We start from the raw sequence: 18,703 nt of genomic DNA, 5'->3' as shown, positions 1-18,703 counted from the left end.
AAATTCAGAAGGGCCCAGGACTGGAAAAGAGTGACCCTGGGAAGGCCAGTCTGTGAGAGGTGGCTGAGCAAAAGGACAAGTGGGGGGTTGCTCTGGCCTTGAAGAAGAGCCCAGGGAGGGAGACACCAGGTCCCAGGGTGGGGAGGAGAGGGGGCAGCAGGTGGGCTCCCTGAGAGGAACATCCTGTGCCCATCTCTGCCTGGCACCCCAAAGCCCCACGCAGGGGAGAGGTGGGTGCCCTGTGATGCACTGCCCAACCCGGGGTTCTCCAAGGAAGATGCTGCTAAACTGTTCGCGGGGATTAAACAGGTCCGGGAGCTCAACCTATCGCTGCTCTCCGTTCTATTTCCCGCTGGGGCTCTGGCTGGACCGCATCTTCCGGGAGTTGGGGCTCTCGGGTGCGCCGGGCAGAGGTCGGGCCGGAAGGGGGCGCCGAACCGCTGCTACGCTCGAGCTTCCGAGGGCGCCCAAGGGAATCGGGTGCTCCTCCCGCTCCGCCTGGCCCAGTGCGTGAGGACTTGGGGAGCGGTCCTAGCCGAGCTGCCGCGCTTGACCTTGACGGTTGCGCTTTACCGGCCTCTGGCCGGCTGCCAGGCAACAGCGCGCCGCCCCGCGTGTCTGCGGCTGCGGCACCTCCCCTCCCTCCCAACGGTGCAGGCGGGCGCTGGATCCCAGGTTGATCCAGGCCGGGTTTTGCGGCGAAGTCCGCGCGTGCTGATTCCTCATCGGTTGCCCTTGGCTGCGGTCGGCGACGGGAGACCATGGTGCTGGGTGAACTGTGGGCCGCGCTCTCCGGCCCCTCCGGGGCTACCCTGGCTTGCTGCTTGGTGGCGGCGGCCTTGGCCCTGCGCTGGTCCAGTCACCGGACAGCGCGGGGCGCGGCGGCCCGGGCACGACAGAGGCAGCAAGCGGCCCTGGACACCATGGACAAGTTGGCGCAGCGCTTCCGTCTCCAGGTGATGGCCTGGGCTGGAATCGGGGTCAGGGGGAGGACCTGGGGGTGGCGGCTGTACTTTCAGCCACCAGGGAGCGCGGAGGGGCGGGCGGCGGGCAGCGGGCAGCGCAGGTGTGTGGGCAGCGCAGGTGTGTGGGCAGCGCAGGTTCGTAACTCTCCAAAACTCTTCTCGCCGCATTCCGTACTCTTTCTGAGCCAGGTGGGGCCTAGGGTAGGAAGGGAAACGAAAGGGACAGGGCAGGTTGTTGAAGGCTGTCGCGCACTGGGTCAAAGAGGAGCTTTGCTCTGGTGCCAAAGAATCTCAAGATCACTATTAGGACTCTAAAACGCAAGTGTGAGAACCAATAGGATGCTTGGGTTTAGGACTCTGGAATCATGAAGTGATGGCCAAGGGCATCTGGAGAGCTTACAGTTCAAACTCATTGATATGTGCTTGAGGATGCTAGGAGGGAGCTGGGGAGGGACTTGCCCAAGTCCACAGGGAGTTACTGGCAGAGCTGGACCCCTGCCACCTAGGCTGTCGAGTCTGATGGATTATAAGCCCTTTGCATGAATAGGTTTAGGTGGGTGATCTGTCAACAAGATTTTCTCCTCTGGATCAGCTCAGTGTGTGTATGGGGGCGAGGGGGAGGCCTGGAAGGGGAGGCTTTCCCTCCAGGTGTATGACACACTGGACCCAGTTCCAAGTCAAAATGCTGAACTCAGTTCTTACGTGCTGAGGGAGGGAAGACTTGCCCCGAGTGTTTGATAGGATTAGGATCTGACAGGTGGGGAAGGCATTCCGGATAATGGGACAGCAGGAGACAAGAGCTGGAACTAGGACCCAGATGCCTGGTGGGACCATCCAGCCTCATTCCGCTAGAGAGGAGCAGGGGAGAAAGATTAGGAAGAGAGACCCTCGCTTTGAATGTCAGGCCCTGGGTATGGCCTTGATGGCCATGAGGTTTTAGCTGGATGTAAGGATATGGATTTACTCCACACCATTCCTAGACCAGGAAATGTCATATTTGTTTATTTATTGAAATAAAAATGTATCTGGTTCCAGCCTTCACTCATCAAGCTGGCGGAAAAGTACACAATCAGTCAGTTTTTAGGTATTCAATCCAAACTGGTCACTTTCCCTACTTGAGCACAGGTTTATCACTGTCTGATCCTCTTTCTCTGGCTGACCTCCTTGGTGCCCCGCTCAGGGATCCTTGCAGTGATCCCCGGCTCAGCCTAGAGACCCTCAACTGCTCCTGAGGCTCCAGGTCCTGTGCAGCTGGCTAGCTGAGTTCTGCCAGCACTGAGGGCTGTGTGGAGGCAGCTGTAAGGATCTGCCCACAGTTCGTGCCTACAGGACTCCTGTCCTGGTTGCAAGGAACCCACCAGCTGGTAGGGGTGTGGGGTGGTAGAAGGGTGGGTCTTCCCTCACTTCAACTCCAAGCATCAGCATCTACACAGTTTCCTTCTGGAGCAATAGCCTTTCATTATTTTTAAGAACCGACTCTTCAAGGGTAGAAGCTTTGGCCTTGAAATACCAAAAGCTGTCGAAACAGCCTCCATGGGGCAGAGCCTGGCCTCGGAACACCAAAACTTGGCTCTTGCAGATGGGAAAGCAGGGAAATCACCTTTTGGTTTTTCCAGTGATTGGGAGAAGAGAGGCAGAACTATCTTAGGAGCCTCAATGTGTTGAGCAATCAGCAAAGAGGTGAGGTCTTCGTGACAATAGCTTTGGGAATGGGTAGGAGGTGGGCAGTTTAGCTGAGCTCATCCAGGGCCTTGGGATGGGGCCCAAGGTTAGTAGGGCCCTGGATGGATACAGCAGCTTGTAGTACAGCTCCTGCCTGATAGACCGCAGGAAAGCTAGTTGGGACCCAGATACCTCCTGTGTCCTGAGGTGTTGCTGGAGGAGGGGGAGTACTAAGCACCTCCTGAACATCGCAAGATGGTTCATCTCTCTTTGGTCTCTAGAGCAACAATAGAGTGAGGCGTATTTCTTGTATTCTCTGTTGACCGTGTGAGGCTTAACCTGTAACATGCCCATTTGTTGCCTTTGTTACCACCTTGCCCCCTGAATGAGTTTCAATATCCTTTCTGGACTGAAGAGAGGCACCACCATTGACAGAATATTATGGCTGGGAGAGCCATCCCAGAACACCTGCTTACCCCTCTGTGCCTCCGCACCTGTAGTTTTATCCTGAATGCCCTTCCCACACATCCCTTACAAGCCCTTTTATCAAAATCCCACTGGATTACAAATGCCACTTCCTTCAACTGGGTCTGACCTGTAGTTCCACCTCCTGGCGTCTCCAAGACCAACTTGAAGCTGATTTTAAACAAAACAATTCAATGAATAACTTGAAGAACAGTATGGTTTTTGTTTCGATCAGTATCAGTGGCCTACATGATCAAATGGAAGAGATATCTTGAAATAGGACAAAAGCGATTAAAAAAAACCCCATGAGTGAAAATAAAAAAGACTTGGAGGACAATCTAGGATACCTGAAATTAGGACAGTAGGTGGTTCAGAAGGAGAAAAACAGATGGAGGAGGGGCAGTGATTCAATGATAGCTAGAGTATCCTTTGCTTGAAAAAGTAGGCATACAGATGGCCACATGCTTGGTGAGACGTTATTTGTACACTTCCCTGCATTCTCCATACTAATTTTTTTATTTTTTTAAAAAATTATTTATTTAATTTTGGCTGCGTTGGGTCTTCGTTGCTGCGCGTGGGCTTTCTCTAGTTGCAGCGAGCGGGGGCTACTCTTTGTGCACTGCGTGGACTTCTCACTGCGGTGGCTTCTCTTGTTGTGGAGCACAGGCTCTAGGGCATGCGGGCTTCAGTAGTTGTGGCACGCGGGCTCAGTAGTTATGGCACACGGGCTTTGTTGCTCCATGGCATGTGGGATCTTCCCAGACCAGGGATTGAACCCTTGTCCCCTGCATTGGCAGGTGGATTCTCAACCACTGCGCCACCAGGGAAGCCCCACATTGTGGGTTTTTCACAGACTTTTTTTTTTTCCTGTGAGGTTTCATCAGAAACTGTTAACTATGGTTTCCTTTTCAGAAGAGGGACTGGGCAGGGTGGCCCTAGAGGTGGGGGGAAATGTTTACTTTTCATTCTGTATGAATGAAAATACGTCACTAGGGGTTGTTTCGTGTGCTGGTGGGGAGATCATGGATCCATTTTTCTTTTTTCCTTCCTTGTAGCTCCCTGTTTTATTAAAGAAAAAAAAATCCCAAGTGAGTGTTGTATCCATTTAACAAATTCAGGGAAGAGGTAGAGTGTTCCTGATATTGAGGCCAGGCTTCAAAGGCTGTGTGGTGTGTGTATGTGGTGGGCGTTCAGCTCTGGGCATGTGGTGGGTGTGAGGGGGCCATGTTACACTAAGGGGGTTCAGGGGAGTCTGACAGGACCACAGCTTGGAAGCATCTCCTGGAGCTTGTGGCGTGAAGGAGACTTTAAGGGGAGAGGCAAGTTGGGCTTGGCCTGGCCACAAAGCCTGGGCGGGGCAGCTGGTTGGGGCCCCTGTCTGACCCAGGAGAGAAAGGATGTGCACTGGCAAGGGTCTTGGTAGAGGGGACAGAGGGGTGGCCATTTTCCAGAGCTACTTAGGGGGCTTGGTGACTGGATGTGGGTGGGAGGGAGAGGGGGGGAGTCGAAGATGGAGGGCAGCATCCTTCCCTGAGGGAAGAGGAGCCAGTGGAGAGGGGTGCGGAGGCACCGAGCTCAGGAGAACGCCACAGGGACAGAGGGAGAAAAGGGAGTAGCCCAGCAAGTAGGTCTGAGCTCAGCTGGGTCAGTCGAAGGATGATGATCTGGAGGCTGTGAGATAGGCAGAGGGCCTGGAGTGGAAGCCATGAGAAGGAGTGACTTCTCCCAGAATCAGAGAGGGAAGAAGAGGTGCCAGAGGAACCTCCAGGAGCCTCTGTCTCTCCCCGCGTCTGGCTCCTTCTCATGCTTCAAATCACATCTGAAATGTCACCGCCACCTACCCAGCCCATGAGTCATTCCTCCGTTCTTTCTGTCACAGACTCCGTTTATCCTTTCTCACACTTGCCATGATCTGTCCATTCTTTGTGAACTTGTTTTCTTTCTTTAAAATAATTTTTTTTCTTTTATTCTTTTTCAAATTCTTTTCCCGATTAACTTGTTTGTTTTCTTGAAGGTAAGCTCTGAAAGCAGAGACTTGTCTGTCTTGGTTATCTCTACATTCACAGCCCTAGCTAGTCCTCAGCACATAGTAGGTGCTCAGAACATGCTCAGAACATGTGTGTTGGCTGAATGAGCGGATGGCAGAAGTAGTGGAGAGGTGGGAGGGAACCCCGGGCAGGGGCGTATGTCTGTGCCCAGAGGAAACTGAAGCGAGCCCTCTGAATGCCTCCATGAGACCTGGAGCAGAATGAACAGAGTCAAGTGTTTGTTGTATTCGGCAACAAGGAAGTCCCTGGTGACTTTGGCAGGAGCAGAGGAGGGTAGAGATGAGATGTGGTGCCTGCAACCCAGATGTCCTCCTAGCCCTATTTACTAATTAGCCCAATACCCTCGAGGGCGAAGCCAGTGGATGTTTGCAGGCAGGGGCTGACCCCAGAGACTCTGGGGGCCTTCGAGGCCTGGCAGTAGGTGTCTGATCAAACATTCCTTCTCCATCAGAGAGCTCTTCCCTGACCACTCTACCTGTGTGCCGCCCACTCACTGCATCCATTTTATTTTCTTTATTTCTTGCTATCTAAAATTCTTATTTACTTATGAATTATTTGCTCACCCCCAACTCTGCACCTTGTGTAAGCTCCCCCAAAGCCTGGATGTGGCTTTTTTGTTCACTGCTGTATCCCCTTGCCTAGCATGGTGCCTGGTACGGAGTAGGTGCCCTAATGCATATCTACGGACTGAACCAAAAAAACCCTCTCTTTTGGATGTGGCTCCAGCTCCAACCCTAACCACCCAGGGCAGGGTTTTCTTATTTCTGCCCTCCCCTGACAAGGTGTTGAGTAGATAAGTGCAGGTGGACAGCCAGTGGGCAGCCCATGCTGAATGGGCAGAGAACTATAGTTTATCTGTAAGTCCTAGGCAAGGTACTTGCCCTTGCTGAGCCTCAGTTTCTTTAGCTGTGCAGTGGGAATGGTAGTAAGACTTAATCCAAACATGGAGCACATTGGCATGGTGCGGGGCACACAGTAGGTAGTCATTGGTGGTCCCTGTTAGTAATGGTCTAATGATCAACCTGGACATGGCCTCTCCCTGGACCCCCCTCAGGTAAGCTTCTTGAAGAGATAGATCTGTATTGTCCACAGGTGGCAAGGGCCTGCCCAGGCTGGACCACATTTGTGGTGTCAGAGCTGCAGCTGCGGGTGGGCACATCTGTCACGGGTGGGCACATCTGTCACGGGTTGGCAGGTGACAGTGAGCACGTGCTTGGTAGGTGTGGGGATTTGGGGGCATGGGCCACTGGTGTCTGCTGCAGGCACATGGGGCCTGCGGGGAGTGAGGGACTGATCCGAGGTGTCTCCCCAGAACCCTGATCTGGACTCAGAGGCACTGCTGGCCCTACCTCTGCCTCAACTGGTACAGAAGCTACAAAGTGGGGAGCTGTCTCCAGAGGCTGCTCTCTTCACCTACTTGGGAAAGGTAAAGCCTGGGAGTGACCCTGCTCCTTCCTCCCCTTTCTCTGCAAGGCTGGGGGGAAAACCTGGCCTGGACTTTGTCACAGTGAGGACCGTGGTGGTATCACAGTGCCAGGGAGGTACTCTGTGTCTGTGTGTGTGTGTGTGTGTGTGTGTGTGTGTGTGTGTGTGAGAGAGAGAGAGAGAGAGAGAGAGAGAGAGATGGAGAGAGGGAGAGAGAGAGAAGAGAGAGAATCGCTCTGTGTGTGTATGCGGGGAGTGAGGGGAGGGGCGGGGAGGGGGACACACTGAGCATGTTGTCTTAGCTAGAAACCTGGCTTTTAGCCCAGACTTCCCTTTCCCTCCCCGCCCCCACCCCATCAGTCACCAAGTCTGGTCTGTTCCCTTCCTATAGCTGTCTCTAGTCCATCCCCTTGTCTCCCCCTCTTCAGCCACCCTGGTCCTCCACCACCATCTCCCTCTGGGACCAAGCACCAGCCTCCTGGCCAGGTGCCCTCTCAGCTCTTCAGCATCCTCTCTGGCCAAGGCCTTCTGTAGCTTGGGGCATCAGCGGCTCAGCTGCTGGCAGTTCCCTGGCACCCAGCTCCTGCACTGGCTCGTGTGGGGTTCCTTTTACCTGTGAGGTTCTTCTTCTTGCTCCGCTCAGTGCAACAGGCTCCCCCGGAAAAGTCTTCAGGGCTCAGAGAGGAGTCTCTGGAGTCTTCCAGGAAGCCTCCCAGGACCCTCCTCCCCTCCCAGCCTGAGTTAGGGTTTCCTCTTCAGTGTTCACTTTCTAACAGCACATTTCTCATCACATTGTAGGGCTTGCCTTGTCTTTCTCTTTGGTGGACAGAGTCTTACTTGTCTTTGCACCTTAGTGCTGAACGCTATGTCTTTTATATAGTAAGTGCTCAAGAAATGTGTTTGAAACAAAATGAAAGAAGGAATTATGCTTTGTGAGTGTGAATTGTCTTTATATGCCATAGCATTTTTTTTAAACATCTTTATTGGAGTATAATTGCTTTACAATGTCGTGTTAGTTTCTGCTGTATAACAAAGTGAATCAGTAATGTATACATATATCCCCATATCCCCTCCCTCTTGCGTCTCCCTCCCACTCTCCCTATCCCACCCCTCTAGGTGGTCACAAAGCACCAAGCTGATCTCCCTGTGAGATGCAGCTACTTCCCACTAGCTATTTTACATTTGGTAGTGTATATATGTCCATGCCAGTCTCTCACTTCGTCCCAGCTTACCCTTCCCCCTCCCCATGTTCTCAAGTCCATTCTCAACTGCGTCTTTATTCCTGTCCTGCCCCTAGGTTCTTCGGAACCTTTTTTTTTTTTTTAAGAGTCTATATATATGTGTTAGCATATGGTATTTGTTTTTCTTTTTCTGACTGACTTCTATGAGTGTGACTTGTATCTGATATGACTTCTTGGAAGAGAGCATGTGGTAGTGAGTGGGACCCCTAAGCCGGTGGACATGAGTGCCAGCGTGACTGACGGGTGTGTATGAGAGTGGTGTGAGTGACTGCAGCTGAGAGGGGGGCAGAGAGGGACTGTAGAGAAAGGACTGGACACCCCTTGGCCGGGTGCACTGAGAGGACACACAGTCTCAACAGCCGGGGTTGCTTCTAATGAATCAATGTCCCTGAAAAAGCTCCTGCCCCTCTTAATCATCCACAGAGAGCATTCTGTCTACAGATTGGCCTCCTCTCTTTCTGCCAGGGGCAGGAGACAGATTTCATGTACCTGAGTGTGGCAACAGGGCCACACCCATGTTCCTGTCAGTTGCTGTCAGTCAGCCGCTCCTCCTTTTTTTTTTTTTTTTTTTTTTTTGCGGTATGCGGGCCTCTCACTGTTGTGGCCTCTCCCGTTGCGGAGCACAGGCTCCGGACGCACAGGCTCAGCGGCCATGGCTCACGGGCTTAGTTGCTCCGCGGCATGTGGGATCTTCCCGGACCCGGGCACGAACCCGTGTCTCCTGCATCGGCAGGCGGATTCTCAACCACTGCGCCACCAGGGAAGCCCAGCCGCTCCTCCTTGAGACTTGATTATCAGCTTCAAGGGTTCCTTGGGGAGGGGAGGCTTCACCTGGGACCACCTGGGGCAGAGGAGCTGGGAGGCTCCCTGTGCGCTGGGAGGCTGTAGCCTGGGTCTAGCCCTGCCCTGCACTGACTCCCAGTGTGACAGGACATGGGGATCTGCCAGCCTCACTGGGCAGAGGGTGTGGCTTGGAGGAGGACTGGGTGGGGGGCGTGGCCAAGGGTCATCCTCCTCCCAGCTCGGCCTCTGGGGGGCATCTGAGGTCAGTATCTTGCCTCTTTGAGTACCCTGGTTGTGCCCTGGCCCTGGGAGTACTCTCTCTCTCTGTACGTTTTGGAGTTGAAGGCCAGAGACAGCCAGGGTGAGGCTGGAGCCACATGTCCCTAGTGAGGCGAGTGCTGGGCCTAGGTTATCCTCTGTGCCCTGGGTCATGTTTCTGGTTACCCTTTCCCTGGGTGGTAAGGGAATTTTAACACAACTGAAAAAAAAAAAAAAGAAAAGCCAGCCTCACTGTGTTCTTGTATCCATTTCTCTCTCCCCCAGGCCTGGGAAGTGAACAAAGGGACTAACTGTGTGACTACCTACCTGGCAGACTGTGAGACTCAGCTGTGCCAGGTCCCAAGGCAGGGCCTGCTCTACGGCGTCCCTGTGAGCCTCAAGGAGTGCTTCAGCTACAAGGTGTGCCCTGCCCCAGTCCCTGCCAGCCAGCTCTGTGTCCTGGGTCACCCTGGGCCCTCAGAGGAAGTACCAGGTCCAAGGCCTTGAGAGGGCACCATGGGTATGCCCTGCCTTGGCCTGTGGGGTGGTGGTGGGAACAGACCCTGTGCTGCTGAGGCGCCCCTGGCTCATCAGCCACGTCCCTCTCACCCATCCCTCCTTCTAGGGCCAGGACTCGACACTGGGCTTGAGCCTGAACGAGGGGGCGCCGGCAGAGTGTGACAGCGTGGTGGTGCAGGTGCTGAAGCGGCAGGGGGCCTTGCCCTTCGTGTACACCAACGTCCCCCAGTCCATGTTCAGGTTGTGTCTTGGGTGTGGGTGGGGTGGGGGCAGGGGCACCGGTGCCAGCGTGACATGGGCTGACCCTTTTCTGCTTCCACCAGCTATGACTGTGGTAACCCCCTCTTTGGCCAGACCGTGAACCCATGGAAGTCTTGCAAGAGCCCAGGTGGCTCCTCAGGGGGTGAGGGGGCCCTCATTGCGGCTGGGGGCTCCCCGCTGGGCTTAGGCACCGACATCGGAGGAAGCATTCGCTTTCCCTCTGCCTTCTGTGGCATCTGCGGCCTCAAACCCACAGGGAACCGCATCAGGTATGGTGTAGGCGGTCGGGGGAGGGAGCTTCTGAGTCTCTTGCTGTGTGACCTTGGCCTAGCTACTCACCTCTCTGGGCTCCAGGCAGGGATTCCCTGACTGGGGTTTTGCTGGGAGGTAGTGTCACAGCACCACAGTCCTTGGTTCCTATCTTCCAAAGTGGTGAGAGTTGGGAGCTGCGGTATGGATGTGGGGTTGGGCAGAGGATGGCCATTTCCCATTGCCAACATCTTGTGTTTCTCATCCAGCAAGAGTGGCCTGAAGGGCTGTGTCTATGGACAGGTAGCAGGTGAGGTCTGTGGTTCCTCTATGCCCTGGAGGAGGGGGGTCTGCCTGATCCACCTCTGCCCCTGCCTCTCCTTGGGGCAGTGTTGGGCCCTCAGGCCACTCTAGGTCTGAGTTCCTACGCCTTGTCCCTGCTCACACTCCTGGGCCACGGCCCAGCCCTTGCTTGGACCTGGCCCCAGATCCCCTTGGGGCTGGGTGATCTCTCTTTCCTCCCCTCCCTGCCCCACAGTACAGCTCTCGGTCGGCCCCATGGCCCGGGACGTGGAGAGCCTGGCGCTGTGCCTGCGAGCGCTGCTGTGTGAGGACATGTTCTGCCTGGACCCCACCGTGCCCCCCCTGCCCTTCAGGGAGGAGGTGAGCTGGGGTGGGGGTGGGCATGGGGTGGATTCAGGTCTCACTGGTGCTCCTGAGCCCAGAGAGCAGTCCCCGCATTGCAGCAGGACTTGCAGGCCCTGTCTCCTGAAAACCACCCCCGCGGGGCCGGGGGTGGGGGGGCGGTGAGGGGGGTGAGGGGGGGACGGGTGTGTGTGTATGTCTCTGAGGCCAGCAGCAGCGCCTCTGCAGATAGCCACCAGATGGCGCCCTTGCCTGCATTTGGAAACCCTGAGGCTTTCAAATTGGTGGGCTGGGAGCCAGAGCTGAGGAAAGGCCCCCCTTCCAGCCCAGCCTGGGGGCTGTCACTGCAGAACAGGAGTGGCCTCGAGGCTAAGAACAGCTTGAGAGAGCACTCCTGTACCTTATCTGTGTTTGATCCCCAGTAATTAGGATAGCCTTTCCTATAGTATTCATGTCCCTATCCCCAGCCTCCAGAGGGATGTTTGGCGCGTAGGCTGAGTGAGTTAAGGACAGTTAAAAGCAGAGCTGTCTCCCTCCCAGAGAAAGCTGGGCTCTGTGGGCAGTGTCAGATGCTGGCTCCCCAAAATATCATCAAAACAGCCTGTTGATCAGATAAGGCTGAGTTTAATGCTTTCTGTGGTGAGAGGGAATGCTGCCTCCACAGAGCCTTAGCAGCATGGGGGAGGGGCGAGAAGTTAGGATATTGAAGTTGGTTTCAGGTGGATATTTCAGTGTGGGGCATTGGTTAGGATAGAGTACAGATCATGATGTAATAGGTTAGGACTGATGGATACAGCAAGGTGAGGATTCTGAGGAGAGGGGTTCAAGGAGTCTTAGAGGATAAGCCATCATTTGGTGCTTCTATTGAAGAATTGACAGATCTTTTAAGAATGACTCATAAAGTTATCTGTACTTTATGTACAACACATTCAGGAGTAGTCAAGTTAGATCGATGTGGGCAGTGGAATAGTAAAGCCATCTTAATGTAGACAGTAAGCTGTCTGTGTGATGTAAGCGCCATTTCTCAGCAGTCTGGCATTTCTCCCTACAGACCTCTTGCCCTCACCCAGCCCAGGTTGCCTTGGAAGGGCTGAAGGCCCTGGGGCAGGCAGGAGATCTGGGCTGGGGATGGGGTGAGCTACCCCTCCTCAGCAGAGGAGATGTTCTAAGTGAAACCAGTTGTTCAAGAGCCCCTTCCTGAGAGGAGGGGAGGAGGGGAGGCTCCCGTCCTGAGGTCTGGAACAATCTATTATGGGAGCCAGGACTAGCATTCTCAAAACAGGCTGTGGAGAACCTCGGCTCAGGATGCAGGATACCTGGCTTCCTGACCTAGTGTTGTAGCTCTGCCCTGACAAGTGGCCTTGGCTGAGTCCCAGCCCCCCTCTGGGCCTATCTCCCTATCTAGACCTGAAGCCTCAGTTTCCTCGTAGGACCCGTGGGAATCCTCATTCTTGCTCTGCCCACCTGCAAAGTCATTGTGAAGGTGTTTTGTGAAGGGGTCAGATGCAGAAGGGACTGGCCTCACTGGCAGTCAGTTTTCGGGGTATCTAGGGTGCAGCCTTAAAGCTGCGTCTGGGGCTGAGTAGCTGCTCCGAGCTCTGGGAGCCCTGCTTGGGGCCACTCTCTCCTGATCTGACTGACTCCTGTGTGTTGCCCCCAGGTCTACACAAGCTCTCAACCCCTGCGTGTGGGGTATTATGAGACTGACAACTATACCATGCCCACCCCGGCCATGACACGGGCCCTGCTGGAGACCAAGAAGAGACTCGAAGCTGCTGGCCACACGGTATGGAGGTGGGAGCCCACAAGTCCTGGCATAGCCCCTCTTTCAGGGAAGCCTTCCTGGTACCCATGGCTGCCACCCATCCCTGGCATCCTTCCACCCTGATTGTTTTGTGGTTGGGAATGGGAATTCGGTCCCTGGGGGACCAGTAAAAAGGGGCTGATTAGAAGTATTGGGGTACATGATTGATGGTGAGCTCACCCCTGTGCTGGGGATGTGTGAGCTGTGAGCTGCATTGGGAGGGCCTCGTCGACCACAGACAGGGGTGCACAGCTGTCCAGAGGTTCCTGGGGCTCTGAGATGGCAGGGGATGTTCATCTGAGACAGGCTTATGTGTGGCTCCAGACTTCTCTCCTGATATGCATCTTACAGGGAGTTATCACGGGCCAACAAGGCCACCATTGTGGCTCCAGTGAAGGTACCATGAAGGCAGGATTGGTCCAATCCATGCTCGGGTCTGCCTGGGTAGCATGGGGGTGGTGGGACCCAAGGGTTTCTAGGTCTGGGAGTCTTACACTCCTCAGTCCCTGCAGCTGGTTCCCTTCCTGCCAAGCAACATACCCCATGCTCTGGAGACCCTGTCGACGGGTGGGCTGTTCAGTGACGGTGGCAAGAGCTTCCTACAGAACTTGTGAGTGATATTGGGTTTGGAGGTCTGTGGTGGGATCAGGACATGGGGAGACCCAGGAAGAGCAGCTGGGTGCTGTAAACCTGGGGACAGGCCAGGTTGGGGGAAGATGGAGGGCAGGCCTCAGCTGAATGTGAAGAAGGTCTGAGCATTCTGGGTAGGGACCTTGCCACCCCTCTGACTGCAGGCTGAGCCTGACACTACCTTGCCAGGGAATCTTTGGAAAGGTGCCAGCGCAGGGGGAGGCTGGATTGAGCATCCATGGCCTCATCCTGAGCTGAGCTGGCTGGGAGGTAGGAGGTAGGCAGGGAGTTGCCTATCTGTTTTTTGGAAAGATTGAGAGACAAGGGTAGGGTCAAATAGGAGGGCAGGTGTGTAGATGTCATTCTGTGACCCCGGGCTCTTCTGACTTGAGCCACGTCTTTCTCTTTTGAGTAGGACCTCAGTTTTCTTGTCTGTAAAGTCAGTAGGTTGGACCAGACCCGCTTTAAGGGACTTTGCAGAGCTCATGTTTAGAGAAGCTGGTTCCATTTGGGTGTTTTCAGTCCTTAAAGGTTGACATGGTCAGAGGACAGGCCTGTGAAGGTGCCTCCTGGGGACATGCCCAGACTGACTGGACTTCCCCCAGTACCTAAGTATGGTCCAGGCTTTAGCAGAAGGGGCTACCCCTCACTCTGGCCCTGGGAATGAGGCCCCAGGATCAGCCGCCTGAGACCTTTCCCTGAGATCTAGAGCAGAGACAGCCTCAGAGACTAGGATCATGGTGCCCACTCAAGACTGCGCCACTCATGCCTCCAGGCCAATATCTGCATCCATGGGGGGAATGCCCTCAGTATCACGCCCTGGCCAGGGAGATGCTGCCTGTAGTTCTTATTGCTTTAAGCTGAGTTTGCCAGGGAGGGAGACAGGGAGTCCTGCCTTGGGGAGCTCCATTGGGTGTGGGTGGAGCCCAGGCATCCCAAAGGGTCTGCAGACACAAGCCACATGTTGGAAAGGAGAGGCTGAGATGAAGGGGTTGGAGAGCGTGGCTGCCGGAGTCTGGTGAGGAGGGAGGTAGGCAGAGCCACTGAGTAGAGACCAGGGGATGCAGTAAGTGGGGGTGAGCCAGGAGGGATGCCTGGGGTGGATGTGTCTGGACTGGACCCTTTGTCTCGCAGCAAAGGTGATTTCGTGGACCCCTGCTTGGGAGACCTGATCTCAATTCTGAGGCTGCCCAGATGGCTTAAAGGACTGCTGGCTTTCATGCTAAGGCCTCTGGTGAGGGCACAAGGAATAGAAGGGGTGGGCTGGGCCGGGCGGGAGCCTCTGGGGCTCTTCCCCCCTCCCCTTAGCCTCCTCTTCTCAGCCCTCACCCAGTCTCTTCTCCTCCCCCATGCCCTTTGATCTTCAGCTAACATGCATGCTGAAAGGGGTGCTGACCCGGGACATGGGGGAGGGACAGAGGGAGGAAGCATGGGCAGCTTGGCCTGAAGAAGGTTATTGCCACACCTGGCCCAAAGCTGAGTCACTGACTGTGTCTGTCCTTCTTCAGCTCCCAAGGTTGTCAGCCTGTCTCAACAGCATGATGTCTCGGTAAGAATGTTTCCCATGCCCAGATGCTTGCCCCCCTTTTTCCCCTGACCTGGGTGCAAGTGCTTTCCAACAGGAAAAGATGAGAGAAGTAGCTTCTGAGGCTGGAAAGGGCCCAGGCAGGGTGGCAACCTCTGTGGCTTTCGAGGAGGATCTTGAAGATGTCTTAGCAAGGTCCAGGAAAGCCTGGAGAGCAAGGACCTGAGGGAGAGCACAGGATGGGAGAGGGTGGAGAGGAGAAGATTTCCCTGGCTGGGCAAGGGTGGAAAGGGCCGGGAAGGAGCTGGCAGGCGGCAGGAGCGGGGGATGCTGGGAACCCATGAGGGGTGCTACTCTTAGAGATCAGACTGCACCGCACCCTTCAGTGGCTCACGCCGGAAAAGCTGGGAATAAATTGTCCCACTCTCAGACCCTGACATCTTGTGTACTTGCTCCTTCTGTTACCACCAGGCATTTAGGACCTTGGGTGGCTCTGGCCTCTCCTGTGTCCTGAGGGTAGCTAGGAGTCAGGCCTAAGTCCCTCTTGGGGACTCAGTGGGACATGAACTTAGGGATTAGAACTTCTGCCCTGCGCTACTTTGCTCTCAGAGATGCCCTGGAATTGAGGAGGGTGCAAGGAGGAACGAGATCTGGGAGGTGTTGAGAGTAGGGGTCTGATGTTGCTAACCCCCATGGCTGTGGTCATCATGGTCGGTGACCTCACTACCTCTGTCCAGGTCAGCTGGAAAGCTCTGGGAACTGCACCACGAGATTGAGGTGAGGCCAGAGCCTCTAGACTAGAATAGGGCGGGTGGGGGGTGGAGTTGGACGGGGCACCTGTGTTGGGGTCTCTCGGCCACTGGTCCCACTGGTCCCCTGGAGTGGCCCATCGTCCTCCCTTCCACTCCCTGGATTGGGCCACTTGGTGACTGACTGCTGTCAGACCCTCACTTGCCCGGAGACCTGCTCCTAGGGGCCTGGGTCAGCCTGGGGCTCCTGTCCTGGATACCTCTTTGCCACTCTGGTGCCGCCTGTAGCCAGCACTCCATGGCCCTGCCCTGGTAGGAAGAGTGGTGTCAGTGGTTCTGTGGAGCAGTTGATGCCCCCTGAGAGCAGCCCTGTCTGAATACCCCGAGGTCCTCCATCCCACTGTGGTTCAGTTCACATCCGGGGCAGGTGCAAGGCTAGAGTCACCCCAGCCACGGTGCCTGCGTTGGAGAGTCCATGTAATGGGCTGGGTCTGAGCGCTTCACCTGGTGTACGGGTATCCTCCCCAGGTGTACCGTCACTCTGTGATTGCCCAGTGGAGAGCAGTGGAGCTGGATGTGCTGCTCACCCCGATGCTGGGCCCTGCTCTAGACTTGAATGGCCCAGGCAAGGCCACAGGTGAGGCTTGCAGCCCCATCACAGCCCTGTCACCTGTCTCTTCTCTTCTATGAGTTCAGCCCTTTGCCTGGTGGGGCTGCTGGGAGGTAGAAGAAGAGGAGCCCTGCGGGTGGGTTGCACCCCTGGGGGAGGACTTCACCCTTGAGAGGCTCACAGTCTGGTTGGCTGGAGAGATGGGAGTCATGTGGGCTGCCTTGGGAGGGAACAAGCTCCCTGTCCTCAGCACTACTTAAGTTGGAGATCTTGTTACAGAGTCTATGGTTTTGGGAGGTGGTGTCTGAAGTCCAGGTGGGATTTAGATAAACCAGGAAAACAGCAACAACAGTCCAGGTCGGGGGAAGCTGCAGGGCAGAGGCACAAGGCAAGCTCGTCAGCGGGCTCTCCAGCCTGCCCTGAATCTGGATTCCTGGGCTTTGTCACTCTCACTCAAGTCTCAGCCCTAGGAGAGAACCTCTCCCTGTCTGTGGAGGCAGGGTGCCATTTCACAGGGTGGAAGACTGGGGCTCGGAGAGGACAGTTGTCCTGGAAGGTCACCTAACCCGCTCTAGCCACATGTGCTGTGTCTCAGGGGCCGTCAGCTATACTCTGCTCTACAACTGCCTGGACTTCCCTGCTGGGGTGGTGCCTGTCACCACGGTGACCGCCGAGGACGAAGCCCAGATGGAGCATTACAAGGGCTGCTTTGGGGATACCTGGGACAAGGCGCTGCAGAAGGTAAGTCCCTTTTCCCCTGGACTCACACCTGCTCCCCTTCCTCTAGTGGAGGAGACAGTATAAACACGAGTATCCTTGTCTGTCTGTCTTGAGAGCTTGTTTGGAGGTTCTAGCAGGGCAGCGCAGCTACTCGTATACCCTTGACCGAAGAACGGTCCTCCTCTGTCGGGGAAGGTCGTCCTCTTCGACCGAGCGCGCAGCTTCGGGAGGGACACACATGGAGTGGCGAGGGAGGAAGGGGACACCCGCCTAGCCAGCCAGATCAGCCAAATCAACCCTGGCGATCAGTGGGGTGACAGATGTCACAGCCAGATCGCCCTCACATCCTCTTTTCTGTCTTTCTTAACGCAAGACCCCTAAAGACTGCGGGCTGGCCCTCCTGTCCTGCCCCCTCCTCTCCAGCTGGGGTGCTTCCTGGGCCCAGGGTGGTGTCCTGCCTCGACACCTCCCATCCTGATGCCTGTGTCCCCTGCAGGCCGTGAAGAAGAGCGTGGGCCTGCCTGTGGCTGTGCAGTGCGTGGCTCTGCCGTGGCAGGAAGAGCTGTGTCTGCGGTTCATGCGGGAGGTGGAGCGACTGATGACCCCTGAGAGGCAGCCATGCTGACTGCCGCTGCCTGGCCCTAGAGGGCCTGTGACCCACTGGAGCCACGCCCAGCGGAGTCAGGGCACAGCCCCCACCGTGGAGGAAGTGTTCAGCCTGGGGGAGAGGCTTCCAAGCCCCTCCCCCTCGCCCCTGCAAGAAGCCCAAACCCTCTGAGTCTGGACCTTGCTCCCTCCCCTGTTCCCCTCCCTGCCCTGACACCCCCAACATGGCAGCCAGTGGGCATGACATGGGCGAAGGCCCACTAACAGTCAAGAATCAGTTCCTGGTCTGTGTCCTTTCTGGAAGTCATCGTTAGGGCACTGAGGGTTGGAGACCCGACCTTCTAGAACCTGACTCCAGCCACATCCGTCTCCCGCTCCAAAACCTCCTCTGGTTCCTGTCACTCGCAGGATGGACACACGCTTCTCAGGATGGGCGATGCGGCCCCAGCACTTCACACCCACCCCTCCCACCCCCCTTAGACTAAGCCCTACTTTGTTAGACATTGTCTTTTCTCTTCTCCTTGCCTCTGTTGGGAATGCCCTTTCTGTTCCCCTGCCATTAAATCCTCTGAGGCACAGCTCAGGTCCCTCTTTCTCCTTCTGAGCCCTGGAGTAGGTGGGCTGTTTCCTCCCAGTCTGCGCTGTGTGGTGGGCATCTGCGGGTGGGTCACCGCCCTTAGCACACTGGCTCTGCTTGACGGCAGGGATCCTATTTCTACACCTTGGTCCTCAGTGGCCAGCACAGGGCTGGGCACAGGGCAGCGGAGAGTCTGGGATGCTGCTGGGGAGAGGAACCCGCAGGACTGAGGAGGTGAACACAAGACAAGGTGACCTGGCAGAGAGTGCTCGCAGGGCCAGCCCAGGACTGGAATGTTCTGGGAAGTCTTCCTGAAGGAGGAGTGCCTGTGTTGAGTATAGAAGGTCCCCAGGGCTGAGATAGGGGACGAGGACATCCCAGGGAGAAGGAACAGTACTACACCCAGAATGGGCACAGGAGTAGCAGCAGAGATGTAGGTGGGGGTCAGATCAAGGTGGACTTGGAGGGCCAGTTCAGGAACTTGAATCCAGTCTCAAGGGCAATGGGGCGCTCTTGAAGTATCAGACAGGTGTGGTGAGGAGAGTAGGCTGGAGAGGCAGAGTCTGGAGAGGCTAACGAGGCTGCTCCATGATCCTAATGTGGGGAGGGGGGCCTGGGGCCTGAGCTAGGGGCCGTGGCACAGGTAGAGAGAGAGGTGATTTGGGAATTGACAGTTGCGGGTGGAAGTGAGCTGTCTCAGCTCAGGCTCAGCTCTGCCCAGTTTGCCAGCTCACCTGTTACTGGACTGCTTTGCCTGGTGGGTGGAGGGTTAGCTTGTCTGGATGACTGGGGGCTTCTTGGGTCCACCAGCACAGCTGCCTCGCTCCTCCCTGGCTCCAGCCCTAACTCGCCCACTTGCTGTCGGAGATGTTTCTGGCCTGAGCCCTTGGGCAGGGTGGGCCCCTGGCTCCCACCTGACCTCCTTCATATTCTTTTCAGGGCAAGTTGCTTTCCCAAGGCT

General features: G+C 55.9%; 1 protein-coding gene across 2 annotated transcripts; it reads left to right on the top strand.

Moving 5' to 3' along the window:
• The first annotated feature begins 266 nt into the window (after positions 1 to 266).
• Positions 267 to 17,743, top strand: LOC131743871 (fatty-acid amide hydrolase 1). 2 transcript variants are annotated; one of them, XM_059042847.2, is made up of 15 exons: positions 267 to 956; positions 6,453 to 6,566; positions 9,133 to 9,267; positions 9,473 to 9,606; positions 9,690 to 9,896; positions 10,146 to 10,186; positions 10,415 to 10,539; positions 12,182 to 12,307; positions 12,838 to 12,935; positions 14,090 to 14,189; positions 14,464 to 14,504; positions 15,218 to 15,257; positions 15,758 to 15,866; positions 16,435 to 16,580; positions 17,056 to 17,743. In XM_059042847.2, the coding sequence occupies exons 1-15, from the start codon at positions 762 to 764 to the stop codon at positions 17,182 to 17,184; spliced, it is 1,740 nt and encodes a 579-aa protein (XP_058898830.1). In that variant the 5' UTR covers positions 267 to 761; the 3' UTR covers positions 17,185 to 17,743. The 2 variants fall into 2 exon arrangements, with proteins under 2 accessions (XP_058898830.1, XP_066864416.1); XM_067008315.1 differs by having other exon boundaries at positions 401 to 956; positions 16,435 to 16,649; positions 16,943 to 17,743.
• Positions 17,744 to 18,703: the final 960 nt, after the last annotated feature.

This window comes from Kogia breviceps, chromosome 1 (assembly GCF_026419965.1).
Source record: "Kogia breviceps isolate mKogBre1 chromosome 1, mKogBre1 haplotype 1, whole genome shotgun sequence".
NCBI classification, from domain to species: domain Eukaryota; kingdom Metazoa; phylum Chordata; class Mammalia; order Artiodactyla; family Physeteridae; genus Kogia; species Kogia breviceps.
This window is presented reverse-complemented; position numbering and strand designations above follow the sequence as displayed.

Coding starts and splice junctions, on each gene's coding strand:
- LOC131743871 (XM_059042847.2), top strand. CDS start 762: ATGGTGCTGGGTGAACTGTGGGCCGCGCTCTCCGGCCCCTCCGGGGCT. Junction 10,187..10,414: donor TGTCTATGGACAGGTAGCAG/GTGAGGTCTGTG, acceptor CCTGCCCCACAG/TACAGCTCTCGGTCGGCCCC. Junction 10,540..12,181: donor CCCTGCCCTTCAGGGAGGAG/GTGAGCTGGGGT, acceptor TGTTGCCCCCAG/GTCTACACAAGCTCTCAACC.